This window comes from Ailuropoda melanoleuca, chromosome 3 (genome assembly GCF_002007445.2).
Source record: "Ailuropoda melanoleuca isolate Jingjing chromosome 3, ASM200744v2, whole genome shotgun sequence".
NCBI classification, from domain to species: domain Eukaryota; kingdom Metazoa; phylum Chordata; class Mammalia; order Carnivora; family Ursidae; genus Ailuropoda; species Ailuropoda melanoleuca.
Genome location: NC_048220.1, coordinates 47,256,153 through 47,279,001, shown reverse-complemented (window position 1 = coordinate 47,279,001; position 22,849 = coordinate 47,256,153). Strand labels below are relative to the sequence as shown.

At 38.7% G+C, this 22,849-nt stretch overlaps 2 protein-coding genes across 7 annotated transcripts in view; both read right to left on the bottom strand.

The window, feature by feature from the left end:
* Positions 1-6,474, bottom strand: part of CDK7 (cyclin dependent kinase 7) — a 51,351-nt gene extending 44,877 nt beyond the window's left edge. For 2 of the 6 annotated variants that reach the window (XM_011220585.3, XM_034656324.1), the window contains exons 1-2: positions 5,033-6,016; positions 4,624-4,683 (exon numbers count right to left, since the gene is read on the bottom strand). In XM_011220585.3, the coding sequence (XP_011218887.1) occupies positions 4,624-4,683; positions 5,033-5,098 (126 nt within the window). In that variant the 5' untranslated portion in view covers positions 5,099-6,016. Of the gene's footprint in view, positions 1-4,623; positions 4,684-5,032 lie in introns of all 6 variants that reach the window. The other 4 variants (XM_034656325.1, XM_034656323.1, XM_019796034.2 and 1 more) reach the window with 4 other exon arrangements.
* A 3,123-nt stretch (positions 6,475-9,597) lies between these two features.
* Positions 9,598-22,223, bottom strand: MRPS36 (mitochondrial ribosomal protein S36). Its single transcript, XM_002915886.4, has 4 exons — positions 22,071-22,223; positions 12,127-12,190; positions 10,472-10,656; positions 9,598-9,943 (listed from the first exon to the last, which is right to left on the bottom strand). Exons 1-4 carry the CDS (start codon positions 22,110-22,112, stop codon positions 9,692-9,694), a joined length of 543 nt encoding a protein of 180 aa, XP_002915932.2. The 5' UTR covers positions 22,113-22,223; the 3' UTR covers positions 9,598-9,691.
* Positions 22,224-22,849: the final 626 nt, after the last annotated feature.

Here is a 22,849-nt window from a genome sequence, read left to right as displayed (position 1 = left end):
TCATATGTGGAATTTAAGAAAGAAAACAAACTAACAGAAAAAAGAGACAAACCAAGAAACAGTTAACTATAGAGAAGAGATGGCTATCAGAGGGGAGGTGGGTGGGGGGATGGGGAAAATAGGTGAAGGGGATTAAGACTACACATCATGATGAGCACTGACGAATGTATAGAACTGCTGAATCACTGTACTGTACACCTGAAATTGATGTAACACTTTATGTTAACTATGCTGGAATTAAAATTACAAAAAAAAAAAAAAGATTCTTGGTAATGATAAAAATAGATTAAAAGATATAATATATACATATCCCCCAGCTACATACTATAAACACAACTTTTTACTTAAAGGTAAACTAGTATAGCACCAAAAAATATAAGGCACTCAGCAATAAATCTAACGAAAGATGTGCAAAGCTTTCCAAAACTAAATAATAAAAAAATATTAAAACATCCTTAAAAATGAGACCAAAATAAACAACACATTCATGGATAGCAAGACTCAGTAATCATAAGTATGTCAATTTTCTTTAAGTTCAATGCAACCAAATCGAAAGCTCAACAGCATTTTTTAAAGAACACTGACAAATCAATTCTAAACTTCACATGGAAAAGTAAGGAGCTAAGAACAATTTTAAAAATTTTTACATTTTGTAAACACAATAAAAATACATTAGTTTCACGAAGCCATCTACTTCATCACCCAGATTAAACAACTATCAATATTTTGCCACACTTAACTTCATTATTCATCCTCCCTTTTCTGCTGGCTAAAATGTTTTGTAACAAACCTCAGATTTCATGTCATTTCATCCCCATGTACTTAAGTAGGCATCTCTAAAAGAACATTTTCTTACATATTCAAAATGCCATTTTCATACTTAATAAAATTAATAATCATGCCATAGCAGTATGTAAAACTTAGTTCATACCAAATTCCCCCGATTGTTTGAAATTTCCCAACTGGCAGATAAAGTAGCTGAGATAATTTTGAAGAAAAACAGGTATGTTTAACTTATCAGATTTCAAGGCTTTTGAAAGACAGTAGTAATTAAATACACTATAGTATCTGAGCAGAGATGGAAAAAAAAAAAATCAATCAATGGAAAAAAACAGTGTGCCCAGCAATGGATCCAAGTGTATACTGGAACTTGGCATTACAACTAAATCCAGAACTTGGCATAACAACTCACCAGGAAAAGGACAGACTAACAATAATGCTGGGACAGCAAGGAAAAAAATACTGGATCTCCATATTACACAAAATAGAAAAATTAATTCCAGATGGAATAAAGACCTAAATGTGAGCAGCAATAATTCAAAATTTTTAGAAAATAGAATCCTTAATAAACTGGAGGTAGGCAAGCAGACAAAAAGGAAACCCATAAAGGAAAAAAATGGATAAACTCAACCAGAACAGAATTATAAATTTCTACACCCCAGAAGATACCATATATAAACTAAAAGTCTAGCCAAAGACTGGGAGAGGATACCTGCTGTGCAAATTTCTGACAAAGGATCAATGTCCATAATATAATAAATAATTCCACTAACCAATAGAAAGAAAAAAATTTAAGCACCCTAACAGAAAAACTGGTAGGAGAAAGTCTTAAAAGGCAGTAAATCTAAGAAAAGATGATCAATCTAACTGGTATTCAGAGACCTGTTAGTTGAAACAATCATAAACCAACTTTGATCCAGGTAAGGGACAAATGTTGTAAAATCTGACAATACAAACATGGTAAGAATGTGGATGGAGGTTAAACTAGTCCAACCACTTTGAAGAGCAATCTGACAATATGTGGTGAGGCTGATGCTGTATATTCCCTAAAAAAACAATTCACAGTTGGTTTCAAATATGGATATATTCTCTAAAGAAACTCACATGAATAGTCATGGCTGTAGGGCTAAATTAAAGGAAAACATAAAAAATAACAAAATAGAATAAGTGTGCAAATTTTAGTGTAGTTATATGATGGAATCTAATCACCAATAACCATAAATAAACCACATCTACATGTATCCATGTAGAAGATTTCAGAAATAATGCTGATTCTGAAAAACTGAAAAAGAATATTTACATATGGGGGGTGGGGGAGTAGGCTGGGCGGTGGGCTGGCAGGCAGGAGGGCAGGCAGTCAGCCAGCCAGCCAGAGAAATAATCTAAAAGGCCCAATAGAGGATTGGTTAAATAAATGGAAGAAACATAAATTGAGTATGATCTTTTTAAAAAGGTGAGGTAGAGATCAATGATATTTAATTTTTTTATAAATTTCAAAAGAAATGAAATATTCCACTAACCTCTAAACATACTTTAAAAGTCCAAGATACAATAGGTGAAAGAACACAGAATATTCATTTTTTTGTAAAATTAAACATAAATGTTAGTAAATGAACAAGTGTAAAACTTTATAGCAGAAAGACTAGATAATGTCTAAAATGAGGTAGGAGCAAGCACATTATTTAATGAAATAGAAGTAAATGCCAGAGGAAAACTATAGGAGTTGTAAGCGATTGCTCTAAGGAGTGAAAAACAGGGCTAGAGGAACCAAGCACCTTAAAAAGCCTGGGCCTTTTAACTGATTTTTAAAACCAAAAAGATGCATTATTTGTAATAAAAATTAAATGTAAAAGAAGATTCCATTGTGAGTAACCTTCAAGGGATAAAAGTCTATCGAAGGGAAACAGGAGGGACACCTGCGTGGCTCAGTCGGTTAAGGGTCTGCCTTGGGCTCAGGTCAAGATCTCTGGGTAGTGGGAATGGGCCAGAGTAGGGCTTCCTAATCAGCGGGGAATCTGCTGCTTCCTCGCCCCTCTCCCCACTCTCAAATAAATAAATAAAAATCTTAAAAAAGAAAAAAAAGAGAGAGAGAGAGAAACAGGATGGATTCTAAATCCTAACTTACGTTAAAAACAAGCAAAACCACCCCCAAACAAAACAAAACAAACCCCACTAGGACTTCCAAACAACTACATAACTCAGTATGCCAACAATGAACGATTGTATCAGGTTAATACTTCTTTTTTTAGGTTAATACATTTTTAATGAATGTCTACAAATGTACTGGACACCATCCTAAGTATAATTTGAGTGGAAGTAAATGGACAATAAGCTCATCGATAAAAGGATTTCAGATTTTGATAAATGTTATCTTTGTAACATTTGAATTAGAGAAATATGGCAAGGAACACTAGGGAGATAGGGAGGAACAGCTATTTTAACTAGAGCGACCAGAGTCTCTATGTGGGGGAGACATTCGAGTGAGATCTAAAACTTCACAAGTTTTAGAGGAAAAATATACTAGCAGGCAAATTCAATGATCCCAGGAATGCACTGAATTTAATGTGTTCAAGGGACAGAAAAGTCAGTGTGGCTAGAATATAATGAACCACGGGTAGAATCAGAAAGATAACTTTAGAAAGGGTCAGAAGAGATAAGGCTTTTTACACAGGAGTAGCTACAGTGCTGGATTACAGAATTTAAGTCGGAAATGAGAGAAATCAGAAAAAGTAAAAAGATAACAGCAGGAATAATTGTGGCGAGGGTGACAGGGAGTCAGGTGTAAGTCAATCAGGGGACTAGGCTTCAAAGGAGTTAAGAATGTTGAAGGAGAAATAGATTCAAATAGCAACAGGAACAATAAGGAGGTGAGGACACCTGGGTGGCTCACTTGGTTAAGCATCTGCCTTCAGCTCAGGTCACGACCCCAGGGTCCTGGGATCCAGCCCCACGTGGGGCTCCCTGCTCAGCAGGGAGCTTGCTTCTCCCTCTGGCCTGCCACTCCCCCTACTCGCTCTCTTTCTGATAAATAAAATCTGTAATAAATAAATACATAAATAAAATAAGGAGGTGGAAGTCACCTACCCCACCATCAGACCTTGAGATGTGACAAAAACCTCCCGAGAGGATTACTAATTTCAGTAGCATAGCAAAGAACAAGCAACCTGGCAGCAAAACACCTGGATTTAAATCCTAGTGCTAGCAACTAGTATCTGTGTCATTTTGACAAGTTACTCAATCTCTCTTAGTCTTAGGTATCTCAAATATAAAATAGGGATACTTTCCCTACTTCACATGGCTATTTTGAGGGCTAAATGAAAAGAATGTAAGTGAAAGTGCCTGACATGTAGAAAATTAGCTACATATGACCCAAGTTTCTTGAATGAATGCCAAGGAAAGAAGCTACTAAAATCATTTTTTAAAAACGCATATCAATGTTAATGCTCACGAAAGCCTTTCAAGGACAATCTGTACACAGAAAATAGAGATACACACGACAGATGCAGGTGTGGCAGAAACCGCGACCTGGTAAGATCACGGCATTAAATAGTTCTGAGGACTCAACAGATCGGTACTTGTTCCCCTTGCCTACGTCTGAGTTTATAAAGCAAACATAACACATAGCTTCCTCTTCATTTCAATTCCAATTAATGGAACAACGACAAAACTAGCTGAACCTGAGTTCCATCCTGGAACACAAGACACTAATAAAATCTGTTTTTCTGAAAATGACAGAAACATCTCATTAGCAGAGCACGGTCAAGAGTCGTAAAAAAGCCCAGGCATCAGCTCATACATAGACATCTTCAGAGACTCGAGGAAAAATAACAGACGGTAACTCACTTTCTTAATGGCGACAATTTGGTTGGTGTTCTTGTCTCTGGCCTTGTAAACCGTGGCAAACTAGAGAGGAAAACAGAAATAACCTAAGTTTGTGGGAACTTTTTTGTTTGTGCTTGCCTTTTTACTTTTTTAGATTTGGAGAAGACCCCGGGGTTCTTGGAGCGGATTCGGGGCTGCGTGGAACGTGGTGAGGCAGGCTACTTCCCGTTCCAGTCTATCCTTCAAGGACAGGGCCGCTTAGGGGCTCCCCTCGGGGGTACACACAGAGGTTAGCAGGTGCGTTTGGGCAGCTTCGCCCAAAAAGGAGTCGCCAGGTCAGCCCTCTAGATTCCACCAGAAAATCTGTGAGGGTGTGAGGGGGCTCGGCGTTCTCCTTCAGAGCCCTCCGAATCCTGCCCGAGAGCCTCACCTGTCCCTCCCCGAGGAAGTCCAGTTTTTCATAACGCTTTGCTCGCGACTTCACGTCCACCGCCATCTGTCGCCCAAAACTCGACTCCAACTGAAAGGAGCAGGCTTCCGAGACACCAGGAATTTAAAGCTACCTTAAAGCCTCCAACAGCCACTTCCGTTGAGTGGGAGCCGACGCTTTATTAGCTCCGCCCACACTTCCGGTTTGGGCAGGGACGCTGCTAAATAAGTCCGGCTAGAGCCCGCCCTACGGAAGCTGCGCGAGGCAGGGTTCGTTCCTTTTCTGCGCGGTCCCCGCCCTGTCACGCCGCAGCCTGTTGGTGCCGGTAGCGGAGTGTTTTCGCAGGTGACTGTGTCACCCTGTTACCGTTTTAACTTAGATATTCCCTTCACTACCGGGGACAGATCAGCGTTCTGATATGATGTTCTGAGTTCTGGATTCAGTAGGTGTGTATGAGTGTGGAAGGCTTGACCTTATCCCTGATCCCGCTTTCTGGTTCTTGCTCAAGGGCGTACGTCGCCACGGTTGCTATGGACGCTTAGAGTCGCAAGCTCAGGTTGCTTAGAAGAGAGCCCAGTTCTTAAGGGCTGGTCAAGAGGCTTTCTTAATTCAGTCCTTTGTGAAGTACTCCAGGGAAACAAAATCCAAGTCAGGTGAAGAATTTCGGGCCGTGTAACAGACTTCTGGTCATCAGTTTTCTATTCTGTAAAATGGTAATAATAGGCTACATCATAACTGGTTGTGAAGACTAAATGAAACACCCAGAAAGTTTACACATAGTAAGTGCTCAATTAAGTGTTAATTGTGAGCAGTACTCAATCTTGATTCTAAGTTTGCATGCAAATCAACACGTTAAACACATTAATTCACTTATTCACCCAATGTGTATTGAGCGCTTACTATGTGACAAGCTCTGTTGCAGACTGAGAAATCAGCAGGGAAACAAAGATCCATACTTTCCAATGGAAGGAGATAAAATATGTTATGATCCATACTGTTAAGTGCTACAGAGATAATAAAGCAGGGAGAGGGGACATAGCAGGGCTTGCAGTTTAAAACAGGGTGTTAAAAGACGTCAGTGAAAAGCCAGTGCAAAAAAAAAAAAAAAAGCCACTGCAATTTTCTGCAAGTGGTATGATCTGACTTAACGTTTCAGAAAGTTCACTATGGCTGTTTTGAGAGACCACAACATGGACTTAAAGAACAACAAAAAAAGCAAGGCCAGTGAAAGAATTATTGCAGTTATCCAGATGGCTATCTAAGATTTTATCAATTTGGCTTTTAGCCATTGGATTTGCAGACAGATTGGATGTGGGTTGTGGAGGAAAAAACTGGTAATTCCAAGGTTTTGAGCTGAAGCATTTGATGTTTCTAAGAGTTCAGAATATTCATTTTCAGAGGTGTTGAAGAAGGAAGCAAAACACTAAGGTTCGGGGCGCCTGGGTGGCTCAGTCGTTAAACATCTGCCTTAGGCTCAGGGCGTGATCCCAGCGTACTGGGATCGAGCCTCACATCAGACTCCTCTGCGGGGAGCCTGCTTCTTCCTCTCCCACTCCCCCTGCTTGTGTTCCCTCTCTTCGCTGGCTGTCTCTCTGTCAAATAAATAAATAAAATCTTAAAAAAAAAATACTAAGGTTCATAGTTTAGTCAAGGTAATACAGAGTTAGGGTTGAGCTCTTGCTCTGGGTCTAGACTACTTGCATTTGAATACTGGCCTCACAAGTGCTCAGTCGCTATATTTATTACGTGGGCAGAATATTTAACCTTTTTGTTCCTAGTTACCTCATTTGTAACAGGACTACTCATTAGGTTACTGCAAGGCTTAAATGTTTTGCATTTCCAAAACCCTTAGAAGAGTGTCTGACAGTGCTCAGTTTGCTAGCTATCACGTAACTATTACTGGTCACCTTCCAGCTCTTTGTCACGTGGGGTTTTGTTTTTCTTCTTACTAAGAACTTTATTTTTATTTTTTTAAGATTTTTTATTTATTTATTTGACAGAGAGACAGCCAGCAAGAGAGGGAACACAGGCAGGGGAAGTGGGAGAGGAAGAAGCAGGCTCCCAGGGGCTAGATGTGGGGCTAGATCCCAGGACTCTGGGATCACGCCCTGAGCCGAAGGCAGATGCTTAACGACTGAGCCACCCAGGCACCCCTGTCACTTGGGGTTTTACTGAGTTCTGATACATTCATAGATAAAATTCTCATACATTACCCAAAACACCATCTTTACCATTTATCTCTTGTATCAAAATATACCTAATGATACATGGCACCATAGAACTTAAGTCGTTTTCTGAAAATCATCACTTTAACAGTAATCTAACCTCACTTGTAGTAGAAATAAGCTAAGTAGTGAGCTAGATATGATGGTGCACTTGTGAGGCTGGAGGTTCCAAAGTGTATCATGGCATATGAATTGATAATCACTGCATTATACTACGCTGCGAGGTAAATTCCTATTTGGGGACATTTTAAGTATGGTAAAAAAAAAAAAAGGCAGTTATGTAGGTGATATCGTGGGTTCATTAGGTCACTGTATGTATAAAATGCCATTCAGCATCTGTATTGCACTGTCCAGTTTACAAAGCACATGCACATATTAGCAATAGCCAGCTTTCAAGGTGACCCCAATGAATCTTTCCTTCTGTTATCAATGCACTTGTGTAATCTATTCCCACAGTGACAGACTGGTCTGTGTGACCTGTAGAATATGGCAGAATTGAGTACATGCAACTTCTAAGTAGATCATAAAAGGCATTGCTCCTTCTGCCTTGTATGCTTAGATCATTTGCTCCGGGGGAAGTCAGCCATCATGTCAAGAATTCAATCAGGTAGCCCTGTGAAGAGGCCTATGGGGGAAGGAACCGGGGACTCCTGCCAACAGCCAGCATCAACTTGCCAGTCACAGGAGTGAGCCACATCTAGCTCCAGGCAAGCCTTCAATAACGGCAGCCCCAGCTCGCATCTGATTACAACCTCCTGAAAGACAGGGAACAGAACTGCCCAGCCAAACTGCTCCAGAATTCCAGTTCCAGAGAAACAATGAGCTATCAAGTGGTTATTGTTGTTCTTAGCTATATTTTGGGTTTTCAGTCATTAAGTTTTGATTTGCTACAAAGTAATACACAATACACGAATGGATCCTGCTTATCATATTGTATAGTATTAGGGAGGAAAACTGAAACTTGAACATATTCAGCAATTTGTGGATGGCTATATATATTTAAGTGCTTATCTCCTGCATGAAAATACAGGCTATTTATATAAAACTAAGCCAGAATTCCTTCTATACCATCCTCTTTGGGAGCTCATCCTATGACACCAATTCCCAGTGAACATGCCTTTTTGCCATACTTGTGCTCACAAATTCTGTAAAAGTGATCAATGTTTTCATTGTGACATTCATGGTAGGACCTGTAGTAAAGATGGCCTTCAGATGATTCTAGTATGGGGCTTCTGACTGCTGGCCCACAGTATCACAAATCACCCTTCATTACCTGAACCCACTCTGTTTTGGAAAGCAAAAAAATTGACCTTGGCTTCCTTTTACTGAAATGAAAAAATTAGGAAAAAAGAGACTAGTGCTAACTTTTAAGAATATTTTCCAAATAAGTTTTTAAAATGTTAACAAAAATCATGAATCACATTGTTTTTCTGAGTCACCAGAACAGCTTATTGCTAGTACCAAACCCTATCTCATATCCGACTTGGGCAACATTTATACTAGGCCACAACAGAGAATTTATAAGAGAAGCAAATCAACTATGGAATAGCAACAACAACAACAACAACAAAGGCAAAGCTTAGTCCACAGGCAAATGAGCAATCCTTAACAACAATTTGACTCTGTCTAATGCCCAAGAGCTACTCTTACTATTAGGGATGACTTCTTTAAAGCATATTCTAGAAATCATTCAAGGTATGGAAGAAGATTTATTTAGCTTTGTGAGGCTTTCCTTTCACAATAATACATACCCTTGGCACTGTAAGACCCTATTAAAGTGTCATAAATTGCCTTAATAAGGTAAATATTTAGGTTGATTTTATGAGACCCTCAGACATTAAGTTTGAGAAAGTTAGTGGTTTTCAGAATTTGCACACATGATGACACTCAAAACAGTAAAATAAATCAAAGAATAAGACTTTCTTAATACCCCTAATAACACAGTAACTTGCAATTTCTAATCAAACATCTATTCCTAGGTTATATTCATTTTGATCTCTTATTTTCCATTTTAAACTCTGGCATTTGCTTCTGAATATAGGTTACAAATAATCTTTTGTACTAACTCCCAGTTTTAATACCACAAAGTCACCTGTTTTATCTTGACTATATTTTTATCATTTAGTGTAGGATATGCTTTTTAAAACTAGTTATACTCCAGTAACTTTGTGAATGAAGAAGTGTTAAGAAAACTAAGAACAAATACTGGAGTCACTCTTTCACTGATCCTCATCCAATTTCAGGAAAATCACTTCTCAAAAGCAGCAATTCTGTCTGATGAATCTTTCCATGTCTAAAAAGAAACTGAAACAAAAGTGAAATTATGGGAAACCTGTGATAGTTTACTAGATATTGTGTACTTTTAATAGCTCAACACTGGTAATACTTGATAATCGAGAGTAAATTAATAGGCTAACATTTAAAAATTTATATTTTAATAAGCATAAAAACAATTAGGTAAGCTTGTGGAGAAGCTGACCAAGATACATATATTAGGAGATATAATTGTCCATCTAAATTTTCTATATTTCTTTCTTTTTTTTTTTTTTTTGGCAGAGTATTTATTCAAGTTGTTTACTATATAATTTCTCATGTGCCATTTTGGAAGTTCTTTATTGTAAAGACTATTCTTTTTCTGATGACAAACAGCAGTCACACTGTCAGTGTTTATTCCGGACCTCCACCGCTGAAAAGGAAAAAACAAAGCAAAAAGATTAGGTGTTAAATTTACAGAAGAAATGTTTTCATGGCCACTATACAAACTTACACCATTTTAAGCAAATGATCCTTAGCTGTTTAAAAAAACTATATCAGTTTTTCATTCCTCTTAGGCACTCCTATCATTGTTATAAACAATTTCTGATCTGGAAAGGACTCAAGGTTGACCCTGATTGGTGGTCCTCAAATGTCTTAGTTTCAGCAGCCCTTCACACTGAAAAATTACCAAGGACTCTACCGAGCTTTTTTCATGCAGTTATAGCCATTGCTACTTCCCATTTTATACTTTCACACATATATTCCTTCATGTACTTTTACTGAGGGCTTGTATATGGTTTATTTCTAACAGTCCTGGCCTACCTGACTATCTTGGTCTTAGCTATTGACCCACCATGACAAGATGATGAAAAGAACAAGTATATCAGCCTATGAAATTCCAAAAGCCAAAAATGTTCATGTGTTTTACACAGTGCTAAGATAAAGAATGGTGACATACTTGGATAAATTCAATTTCTTCTTGAGATACAAGTTTCCTTCTGTATTTCTGAGGTAATGTTTTTATTATGTCTGCAGTGTCTGGTGGACCCTGATGCATCAGCAAATCTGGTGATTTACTTCCCTTAGAATGCTGTGAAACTGAAGAGTGAGACGGTAGTCCTGCTGATCTTAAAACTTCTGATACTGAAAAAAAAAAAATGTAATTAGAGAAATAAATTGTTCAGGTGTCTTAAAATACTACTTTGAGTTATCTATTATCGAGTAAGCAAGTCATTATTCAAATGCTAAGTGTAATTCTAAGAAGTATTACTGAGTAACATAGTTCAGTACCTATAGTTAATTTCATAAGGTTCTTTTTAATTGTAGCTTTAAGTGAATGACTTACTAAATCAAACAAGTTTGTAAAATAATAAAATTTCAGGGCGCCTGGGTGGCTCAGTGGTTTAAGCATGGGCCTTAAGATCAGGTCATGATCTCAGGGTCCTGGGATTGAGCCCCACATCAGTCTTCCTGCTCGGCGGGGATTCTGCTTCTCCCTCTCCCTCCCCCCCTTACTCTCTCAAATAAATAAATAAAATCTTAAAAAAAAAAAAGTTAAAAAAATAAAATTTCTAGATAGTGGAGTTCAAACCATATGGATCATCTACATGACTTAAGTTTTGTCAAATGGTGGCAATTACAGTTAAAAATATCCCTATAAGGGGCGCCTGGATGGCTGTCAGTTAAGCAATTGCCTTTGGCTCAGGTCATGATCCCAGGGTCCTGGGAAGGAGCCCTGCATTGGGCTCCCTGCTCAGTGCAGAGCCTGTTTCTCCCTCTCNAAAGATCAAAGATCTTATAATAAAAACAGGGACAATCATAATGATCACTGAGTAATATATAGAAATATTGAATCACTGTATTAGACACTGTTAAGTTAACTACACTGGAATTAAAAAAAAAAAAAACAGGGACAAAGGATCTGGTAAAAAGGAGGGGCAAGAGGAAAATAGGACTTGTTCAGAATCTTCAGTTACTTTATAGGCAATGATTGCCCAGGGCTAAGGCAGTCTTTAACTATTTTTTTTTTTAAGATTTTATTTATTAATTTCACAAAGAGAGAAAGAACACGAGCAGGAGGAGCGGGAGAGGGAGAAGCAGGCTCCCCGCTGAGCAGGGAGGCTGATGTGGGACTCGATCCCATGTCCCCGGGATCATGACCTGAGCGAAGGCAGATACTTCACCGCTGAGCCACCCAGGCGCCCATGTGATNAGGCAGTCTTTAACTATTGAGTGAATATGAATAAATAAGCGAATGAAAGAAAAGAAGGGCAACTGGGAGAAAAATACAGGAATGGCTACTGTACCTCATAATCTCTCCAATGTAAGCATGGGAGCGTCTTTTAAAGGACAGAGGAAAGTAAAGAACAAAAATTTCCCTATATAAACTCAATACCATTAAGAATTCAGAGACATGTGCTGTTGAGTTACCACCTTTTTAAATGGAGGTAATAAGAAGTTAATTTCTACTTGCACGAAACCTAGCAGAGCATTGTGATCTGAGCTACAATGGTTCTGCTGATTTTAAAATGAGAAATAATGCCTATAATAGAGTGTTTCTATATAAATATGCCTGTACATATATTCTTTTAAAAAATCTGAAGTACAACTTACCATTAGGTTTAGGATTGTCTCTTCTGTCAGGGAACCTTATTAATGGAGTATGTGGCTTGACTACCTATAGGAAAAATAAAATAACATGGAAAAAAAGATGAAGCACTAAAATTAACTTTTTTTTTTTTTTTATTTTTTATTTTTTTATTTTTTTTAATTTCTTTATTCAACAGAGATAGAGACAGCCAGCGAGAGAGGGAACACAAGCAGGGGGAGTGGGAGAGGAAGAAGCAGGCTCACAGAGGAAGAGCCTGATGTGGGGCTCGATCCCATAACGCCGGGATCACGCCCTGAGCCGAAGGCAGACGCTTAACCGCTGTGCCACCCAGGCGCCCCTAAAATTAACTTTAAAGGAAACAACCTACTGAGCTTCATAGATACCTTTATTAAAATAAACTAACTTAGTATTTGACAGCAACTTTAAATCTTACTATTTTCCTATTCCCCAACCAAGAAAGCTAGTCTATGAATTATTAATTTGTTTATCTTTTCTGCTCTTCAAAATAACTTTGGACTTTACACATTATAAGACATTTTAGTATACTACCAACTGACCTCAAAAACCACCCTATGAAAAACATGACACAGATTTTATGTTGCATGACATATATTGCCCTGCTGCCTGGCAAGAATTCGAAGTTTCCTGACTTATATTGAGTGTTGTTTTCCTACTAGGTCAATATCTAGCAGTGTAAAACAGGGTAAAAAGCATACCGAAAATTAGGTCATTAAGAAAATACTTTTTCTTGGGGCGCCTGGGTGGCGCTGTCGTTAGGCGTCTGCCTTCGGCTCAGGGCGTGATCCCGGTGTTCTGGGATCAAGCCCCACATCAGGCTCCTCCGCTATGAGCCTGCCTTCCTCTCCCACTCCCCCTGCTTGTGTTCCCTCTCTTGCTGGCTGTCTCTATCTGTCAAATAAATAAATAAAATCTTTAAAAAAAATTTTTTTTAAAGAAAAAAAAGAAAATATTTTTTCTGACTATAAAAGTAACACGTGTTCTGTGTAAAAAATTTGGAAGAAATGGAAAAAAGCACAAATAAGAAAACACCATCTATAATCCCCAAACCCACATAAAACAGATTAAAACATTTGTTTGCGCTTTTGGTCTGAGGGATATACCCACAGAAATATTTACTTTTATGATATTGTTTTTATAACAGACATTTGCAGAGTACTAATGTTTTATCCCTAAAATTCCAGATAATGCTATAGGGAACTTAAATGGACCTTTCAATATGAAATTTCTGAATACACAATGCAAAGCTCTAATGAACAGTACTATTTGCATCTAAAGTAATCTCTGAGTTGCTCTGTAACTAATGATATTGAGATGTGTGTTGATCGGCAAAATATTTGTATATATGTACTGTATATTATATATTTTATAGATTACAGAAGTAAATAGGCTTGATGGGACTGGCCTGAAAACACCACCATAATTGTGCTACTGTGAGAAAATGCTGGAATAGAGTTGCCTCCCTCAGCATAAGGGCACACACAAGTCTTTATGTTAAAAAACAAAACTCTAATGTAACATTGTGTGTCAACTATACTTAAATAAAGATTTTTCAAAAACCAATTCTCCCTCTAGTGATTGTTTTTCCCTTTTCATAGCCAAGCTTCTTGAAAGAATGTTCTATCCATCCACTCTCAATACCCCATTTAAAAGTTTTAAAAATGTTCAACAGCTTTCAAGATAAACTTCAAACTCACATTTGTCATTCACAAGGCCCATCCTGACCTGGCATCTCCTTACCTCTCAAGCCTCATTCCCCACCACTGCCTTAGACACCTATTATCCCAGGTATTCTCAAGTACTTTCCTGATCCCTATTCATCATGCCATTTTCATGCCTTTCCATCTACAGCTTGTGTTCTCCGCCAGGAAATCTATCCTCAGTCCTGTCCCATTTCCATGGCTCTGCTTTCAACTGTTTATATTTTTTTTTTTTTAATTTTATTTATTTGACAGAGAGCAAAGGGGGGCGAGAGAGAAAGCATGAGCATGGAGAAGGGCAGAGGGAGAGGGAGAAGCAGACTCCCCACTGAGCAAGATGCCCATAGCAGGGCTTGATCCCAAGACCCTCGTATCATGACCTGAGCTGAAGGCAGACACCTAACAGACTGAGCTACCCAGGTGTTCTTCATCTGTTTATCTTTTAAAACAATCACGTATCACTCCCCTCTAAAAAGCTTTCTGGATTTCAAAGTCTGATTTTAAAACTCGTCCTTTGCGTTTCCACAGCATCCTGAACATCTTAAGAATATTGTGCAGAGGACAGATCAATGCGCCAATGATTATATGACAGCTAAGCTCCTGAAAAGGCAGTGTCAGAGAATTAGCACTGCTGCAGTAGTGCCTGGTACATAGTAAATGCACAGGAAACATTTGCCGAGTGAATAGAGACCATTTTTAAGTTAGGACTATCTATACAGGCATGTGAATATGTATACACACACTTATACAACCATACGTACAGGGAGAATCCATTTCAACATTACTTTTGCACACGTAAAAACATGATGTAATATGCTCTTATAGATTAAATTTCCAGTTTCGTGCCCACCCCCCTTTTAAAAGATTTTATTTATTTGAGAGAGGGAGAGAGAGAATGAACAGGGGGAGTGGTAGAGGGAGAGAGACAAGCAGACTCCCTGCTGAACAGGGAGCCGGATGCAGGGCTTGATCCAGGACCCTGAGATCACGACCTAAGCTAAAGTCAGATGCTTAACTGACTGAGCCACCCACGTGCCCCTGATGTCCCCTTAAAAAAAATTTTTCTAAATACATAAGAGTAAAGAGAGTACTATAATAAACCCTAATAAACAAAAAATAAACCCTGACAAACACATTATACAATTTCAACAGTAATATAATCTTATTTCATCACCCCTTCCCCCATTAAACAAATCCCAACCATTTCCTCTTACCTGTTAATACCTTCCATACGTATCACTAACAGAAAAGGATTTTTGTGAAACCACAATCCCAATACATTTTACCACAACTAACAAGCAAAAAATAATTCTTTAATATCATCTAATACTTAGCTTATGCTCAAATTTTCCTCTCTCAAAATTTGTTTTTTAAACTAAATGTAAACACAAAGAAGCAACTCTAACTGTATATTAGTTGGGTAACATAACTAAGGGAATAAAAAGAGCTAATCCAGATAACTTTCATAGTGCTCAGACTACACTTCAGTCTAAAGGCAATAATAATAAATACAAAGAAATTTCGAACTTCTTACTTAGTAGTTTGGTGTTTGTAGTTGTATAAATACAGCAATTTTGAAACCATTTTGTATCTACTGTAGGACTGAGCAAATGAGTACATACATTTATATTGATGTTTGGGGGGGCCAGCGATTTGCCTGTGAGAGAAAGAAAATACAAGTGTGGGATGGGGGAAGAGAAGGAAGAATGCTGTGGTGTTCAGACTGGAATCTAAGGGGTCAGTATAAATTCATGATAAATGCCATGAGTTTATTCAGCCTGTCCCATTAATGGATATTCGGGTTGTTTCCAGTCTTTATTATAAATAATGCATACAGTAAATATTCTCATACTATTCTTATCTGTGCCAGTATATCTGTGAGATAGATTCCTAGGAAAGGGATTGCTGGGTCAAAAGATAAAAAACTAGTTTTGAGAGATATTGCTAGATTTTCTTTCACAGAGGTTATACTGTTTTATATTCCCATATTGGTTTCTAGAGCGACCGATAATGCCTACTTAAACACAGCCTTCCCAACAGACTTATGTTATCTAACTTGTACATTTTAAATAAAATTTAAATGAGGAAAAATGTTATCTCCATGTAGTTTTAATTTTCACTTATTGTGAGGCTGTCCATCTTTTCATATGGTTAAGATCCATTTTCATTTGTTCACCCGTGAAGAGTATGTTCACAGTTCTTGCCTATTTTTCTATGCTTACAAGTTCTTTATATAGTATGGTTATTAACCCTTTTTCTGTTGCAAATTTTTCACCTAGTTTTTTTAGTCGAATGCTTTTTACTTTTTTTGGATGAGTAAAGGTGTTTTTCTTTCTAGTACAGCCCAAATTATCAGTTTTTTCCCCTTACTGTATTTTAATTTTAAAGCATAGTTGGGAAAGTTTTCACTGTTTCCAGGTTATAAAGAAAGTCTTATTTTCATTTGGTATTGCATGGCTTTGTTTCTTTTAATTTTCAATTCTTTTTTAAAGATTTTATTTATTTATTTATTTGACAGAGAAAAACAGCGAGAGAGGGAACACAAGCAAGGGGAGTGTGAGAGGGAGAAGCAGGCCTCCCACCAAGCAGGGAGCCTGATGTGGGGCTCAATCCCAGGACCTGAGCTGAAGGCTGATGCTTAACAGCTGAGCCACCCAGGCGCCCCTGATTTTCAATTTTGAAATAATTATGAAGTCATAGGAAGTTGTAAAAAATGTACACAGAAATTCCAGGTCCTTTCATTCAGTTTCCTACTACAGTACTATCTTATGTAACTATAGCACAATATCAAAACCAGGAAACTGACATTGATACAGTCCATATAGCTTATTTAGATTTTATCAGTTTTATATGCACTCATTTGTGCATGTATAATTCTTTGCAATTTTGGCTTCGTTTTTTACATTAAGATATCAGATCCATTTACAATTTATCACTTCCTCCCCCACTAACCCCTGGAAACCACTGAGCTTTTTACTGTCTCCACAGTTCTGTCTTTTCCAGAATGTCACATATTTGGAATCATACAGTAAGTAGTCTTTTCAGTTCGGGTTCTTTCACTTAGTAACATGCATATAAGTTTTCTCCATGTCTTTTCATGGCTTGATAGCAAATTCCTTTCTAGTGTTGGATAATATTCCATTGTCGAGATGTACCACAGTTTATATATCTATTCACCTACTACTAAAGGATATCTTGGTTGCTTCCAAATTTTGACAATTATGAATAAAGCTGCTATAAATATCCATGTGCAGGTTTCTATGTAGATGTAAGTTTTCAACTCATTTGGGTAAATAGCAAAGGGCAACTGTTCGATCATAAAGTAAAAGTATATCAAGTTTTTAAAGAAACTGCCAAACTGCCTTCCAAAGTGGCTGTACCGTATTGCATTCTCACCAGGAGTGAATGAGAGTGCCTAATGCTCCACGTCTTTGCCAGCATTTGGTGGTATCAATGTTCTTCTGGATTTCGGCCACTTTAATAGGTATGAAGTGGTATTTCATTGTTGTCTTAATTTACAAATCCATGATGACATAAGATGTTGAACATCTTTTCATATGCCTGTGATCTGTCTTTTTTGATGACGAGTCTGTTCAGGTCTTAGCTATTTTGTTGTTGTTGTTGTTTTTAAGTAGGCTCCACAGCCCAGCGCAGGCCCCAAACTCAAACTCAGGACCCTATCAAGCACTGAGCTGAGATCAAGAGCCAGACACTTAAGGGAATGAGCCACCCAGGCACTCTGCCCATTTTTAAATCATTTTTAAAACTTATTGCTAAGTTTAAGAGTTCTTTGTATAATTTGGATAACGGTCCTTTATTAGATGTTTTTTGCAAATATTTTCTCCCAGTCTGTGGCCTGTCATCTCATTCTCTTAACTGTCTTTTGCAGACAAGAAGATTTCAATTTGAATGACATCCAGCTTATCAATTATTTCTTTCACATATCATGGCTTTGGTGTTGTATCTAAGTCACAGCCAGGGATGCCTGGGTGGCTCAGCTGGTTGGGCATCTGCCTTTGGCTCAGGTCATGATCTCAGGTCCTGGGATCGAGTCCTGCATCGGGATCCCTGCTCAGTGGGAAGCCTGCTTCTCCCTCTGGCTCTGCCCCTCCCTGTTGGTGCTCACGTTCTCCCTCTCTGTCAAAATAAATAAATAAAATCTTCAGAAAAAAATAAATTAAAAATAAAAAGTCACAGCCAAACCCAAGCTCATCTAGATTTTTTCTTATGGTATTTTCTAGGAGTTTTATAGTTTTGCATTTTACATACAATTCTATGATCCATTTTGAGTCAATTTTTGTGAAGCGTATAAGGTCTGTGTCTAGATTCATTTTTTTCCAAGTGGATATCCAGTTGTTTTATAACATTTAATGAAAAGACTATGTTTTCTCCATTTATTGTGTTTTCTCCTTTGTCACAGGTCAATTAAATAGCTTTTAATTTTTAATTTTAATTTTTACCTTTCTAAGTCTCTTAGCTTTAGGTATGCCGCATATATAGCGCAACACTGGACAGGCATTTGTTAGCCAATTTGAGAATGATTTTCTAAGGGTGATTTAGACCATTTACATTTACAGATAAAACTCACAAGTTTGGTATATTTTGTTGTATCATTTTGTGATTATTTAAATATAAATTCCTTTGTCATATTACCTTTTCTTTGCTTTCATTTGTGGGAATTTTTTTTCATTTGGAAAGATTTGTAAATTATACTTTTCTGTATTTATATTTACATTACTACCTTTACATAATACCTTCAATGGCCACTTTCTGAGATATTACCCATTGGTTCATTATTATGAGAAAGAATGAAAACAGGTGACAGTGATCCCTTCTCTGCTTTTCTTCCCATCTTTTACTACCAGTTAATAACCAGGGGCAGGAGCAAGTGTATTCTACCTTTTGTATACTCTTCCCCTTATTTCTCCATTTTAAAAGTTGAATTAGAGCTATATTGTCAGAACAACAGTATTACCAACAAGTCTTTCACTCGTATCTCCATTATTTAGTCTTAGTTCTTTTTTTTTTTTAAAGATTTTATTTATTTATTTGACAGAGATAGAGACAGCCAGTGAGAGAGGGAACACAAGCCAGGGGGAGTGGGAGAGGAAGAAGCAGGCTCATAGCGGAAGAGCCTGATGTGGGGCTCGATCCCATAACGCCGGGATCACGCCCTGAGCTGAAGGCAGACGCTTAACCGCTGTGCCACCCAGGCGCCCCTAGTCTTAGTTCTTACAGTCACATACATTCAATGTTCATATCCATTTCCTATGTGGAAACAACTCCAAGTGCAACTAAGTATTCCTTAGTTGTCTTTCATTCTCTGAGAGATCTAGTAGGAAGGGCTCCAGGGAACAATACTCCGAGTTATTGAAGGTGTATAAGAATTTGTGGACTTTAAAACTTGAAGGTCAGGGGGCGCCTGGGTAGCGCAGTCGTTAAGCGTTCCGGGATTGAGTCCCACATCGGGCTCATCGGCTGGGAGCCTGCTTCTTCCTCTCCCTCTCCCCTGCTGTGTTCCCTCTCTCGCTGGCTGTCTCTCTGTCACATAAATAAATAAAATCTTTAAAAAAAAATGTTTTAAAACTCGAAGGTCACTGTAGCTAGATATATCTCTGGTTCACATTTTCCATCCTTAACTACCTTAAATATGTTATCCATATGTCCTCCTTTATGAACTATTATTGTTGAAACTCTGATAACTTTCGTTCTCTTTTAAGTGCTTGGTCTTGTAGCCTGGATCACCCAAATTTTTTTTTCTCCTTTAAAATCTAAAGATTCTAGGGGCCCCTGGGTGGCTTAGTCAGTTGGGCATCTGACTCTTGCTTTCATCTCAAGTCATGACCTCAGGGTCCTGGGATTCAGCCCTGCCTGCGACAGGCTCCCCAGTCGGTGGTGAGTCGGCTTGTTTCCCTCTCTCTCTGCCCCCCTCCCCCCATCTGAGTACTTGTGTGCATGCGCTCTCAAATAAATCTTAAAAAAGAAATATCAAGATTCTACTAGAATATACCCATTAGTCAACCACAGTTGGTTAATTCTCTCAAGTATAGGTTTAAATCTTCTTTTACATCAGTCGAGTTTTATTAACTTACAGGTTTTGAGACTTGTTCAATTTGCTTTTACTTTTTCAGAGACTACTTATTATATTATACAAAAGTTGTATCTTCCTGTTTTTATCTATTTCTATGACTTTATCTGAATCCTTCTAATCTTTTCCTTCATTATTCTGTGATTTTTTCATTTTCCTCTTTTCATGCACTATTTCCTTTAACAAAACTTCTCAGTTGCCTATTTATGTTGATATTCCTTCTACTTTAGTATTTACTTCTGAAAAGTTTTTAATTCTTCACTGAGTTCAAAGCTGTGTTGTCCCTAAAATGTTAACCTAAAATCTAACCTCAACTACACCTTTTAACATATAACTCTTCTCTGTTACTTCCCACTATAAGCTTCACCAAACCATTCATTTCCTTGATTGTTCCTTTTTCCAGTTAACTGGTTCCACCCTGACTTTACCTCCTTTCTTATTTAGCCTAGAATCCAGGGACCGTTCAATATTCTACTAACAGCACTCTCAACCTCCTTCTTGGCGGTGTATCTTCACCTCACTTGTAAATCTCAAACCCTGAATTAATACAACTGCCCACCTTCTTCCCATGTCTCATGCAGTCAAAATAATTTTGTAAATGATAAATTATCATCTTTTTGCTTACATCAGCCCAAATATATCAAATATATATGCTTGGCATTCGGACATTTTTAAATGTCTTTTTGTAGAAATGTGCACCCATTTCTCTTGGGCATAAACCTATGAGTAAAATTGCTAGGTCACAGGGTAGGTATGTTTAGCTAGTAGAGACTGACAAAACAGATTTGCAAAGTAGATATACGAATTATACTCCTACCAGCAACGAATGAGGGTTTCAGGGGCTTCACACTGTCATCTCTCAGTATTGCCAGTTTTTAAAATTTTAAATAACTTTGGTAGATGCAGTAGTACTTTCTGGCTTTAATTTGTATTTTCCTGGCAAGTAATGAAGTAGAACATCTTTTCACATGCTTATCGCTCATTTCTGTATGTTCTGTGCAGTTTCAACTTTTTAAGCCATTTTTAAGTTGAGCTATATATTATGGATATGTATGGTTATACATATGGACACCAGTCCTTTGTTAGAGGTTCTCCTTGTCCTCACAGAATCTTTAATTAGTTAATGCTCAATATGTACCCACTGAATGAATAAGTGAGGATCATTCCTTGCAATGGCACCGAAGGCTGGGATCTAGGATTATCTTTCAAACTGAAACAACCTTAGGAAGTCTTTTCAAGAGGTGTGTTTGTGTAAAGGTAAATGCACTTCTCATATCAGAGTCGAAATTCATACAATAATATACTTTGAGAGTTGAAACAGATTGTGTAAAACAACCACAAATGTGGAGGTTGTGTCCCTTTATATACCAACTTTACCTCTCCTATTTAATGATCACAGCTGGAGAAGCAAATACAAAAGCTATCGGAAGTTCGTAATTGATTGTAATGGATTAACAAAGTTCCTCTAGCTACCAATCTAAACTCAAGGGGAAAAAAGCTTGGGAAACCAACAACAAAAGGCTTGGGAAACGAACACCTGTAATGTAAAACATTACAGATAAACTTAAATGGTATCTTTTTCCCCCTCTAATTCCCCCCAGCCAGCCAGTAACTAGACGCTTGGACTGGTGGGGAGAACAGGCTGGGGGGAGGACGCAGCTCGCAGGGCCAGCTCTACGGCCATTCCCAAGACCTTGAAGGGACACTGGGTCAGAAACAAGGTTCGCTTCCTTCCACTCGCCGTTACCGCCTTCCTTACGATTGGCTGATCCAGGACACCACAGACAACGCTAAACGTCGATTGGCCAGACTATTGCCAGGGCAGCCTAGCCGGCCGACTCCTAAGAGGGCTACGGAGGTCCTGGCAGAGTACCGTCCGGGGACCGCGCAGCTGCCTACGTGCTGATACACTGCAGTCCCGCAGGCTGGCTTGAACCCTCAGCTATAATCCCGGCTCACTGCCCGACCCAAAAGGCTCGAGGTCCAATTCTCACACATACCCCCGGGCCGCGTCGCTGGCGCTATCCAAGGCCGCGGTGACCGCGCAGCCTCCGCCACCGCCTTGTCTCCTCAGCGCCTTTGCTATAATCAGCAACATTCCTGCCGCTCACGTCCCGAAAAAACGACTGAATTTCCTTACCTGAACGACCCTGCTGGCAGACGCCATCTTGCTGCCCATCATGACCCCTGGCTGGGGCAGCTTCCGGGGCGCTCGCTAGGCGCAGAGATAACTGGAGTCCTGGGCAGCTGGGGGCGGGCCCTGCCTGTGGCGTCACGGAGGAGGGACGAGCGCGCGATCCGGCGGATCCTCCTCCACTGCGGAGCTAACCCACCCTCTGTGCCTGACCCCGCCCCGCCCCGCCCCACTTCCCGCCTAGGAACTGCCCCACGTGCTTCCCATTGTTCAGTTTTGCAGACGAAGGTATGTGGTGTTGGGTTTGTTTTGCACATCAGCCTACAAGTAGATTAGGGCCATTTTCTCTCCACATGGCCAGTTTCTAATTTAAGTAGAGTCCAAAATTCAACCTGAAACCAAGTAAGTAATACAAAGTCATGTGGCTTCCTAAAACGAACGATCTCGTTAAAATGAGAGTTAATGGCAGGCTCACGGAGTGGTCAATTCCAGTCTTATTGTCCCTCTTATTCCCTCACTTATTGTCATCACTTGATAGGGTCTATCATTAGTCCTGATATTAAACTGCTGTCTGCTTCAAGTATGAGAGAACTCAAGTTTGTTTTTCTTTTTGAAACAAACGCTTCCACAACGCTTCCATTTCCCCCCAAATTATATTAAATTCTGTGGCAAATATTGTTTATGTTGTTATAATTTTTAATACACAATACGTTGCAGCCACTTAACATAATTTTGTAGGTAATGTAGCCATAAGTTGTTTTGAGTGATACACTTAGTTTGATGAT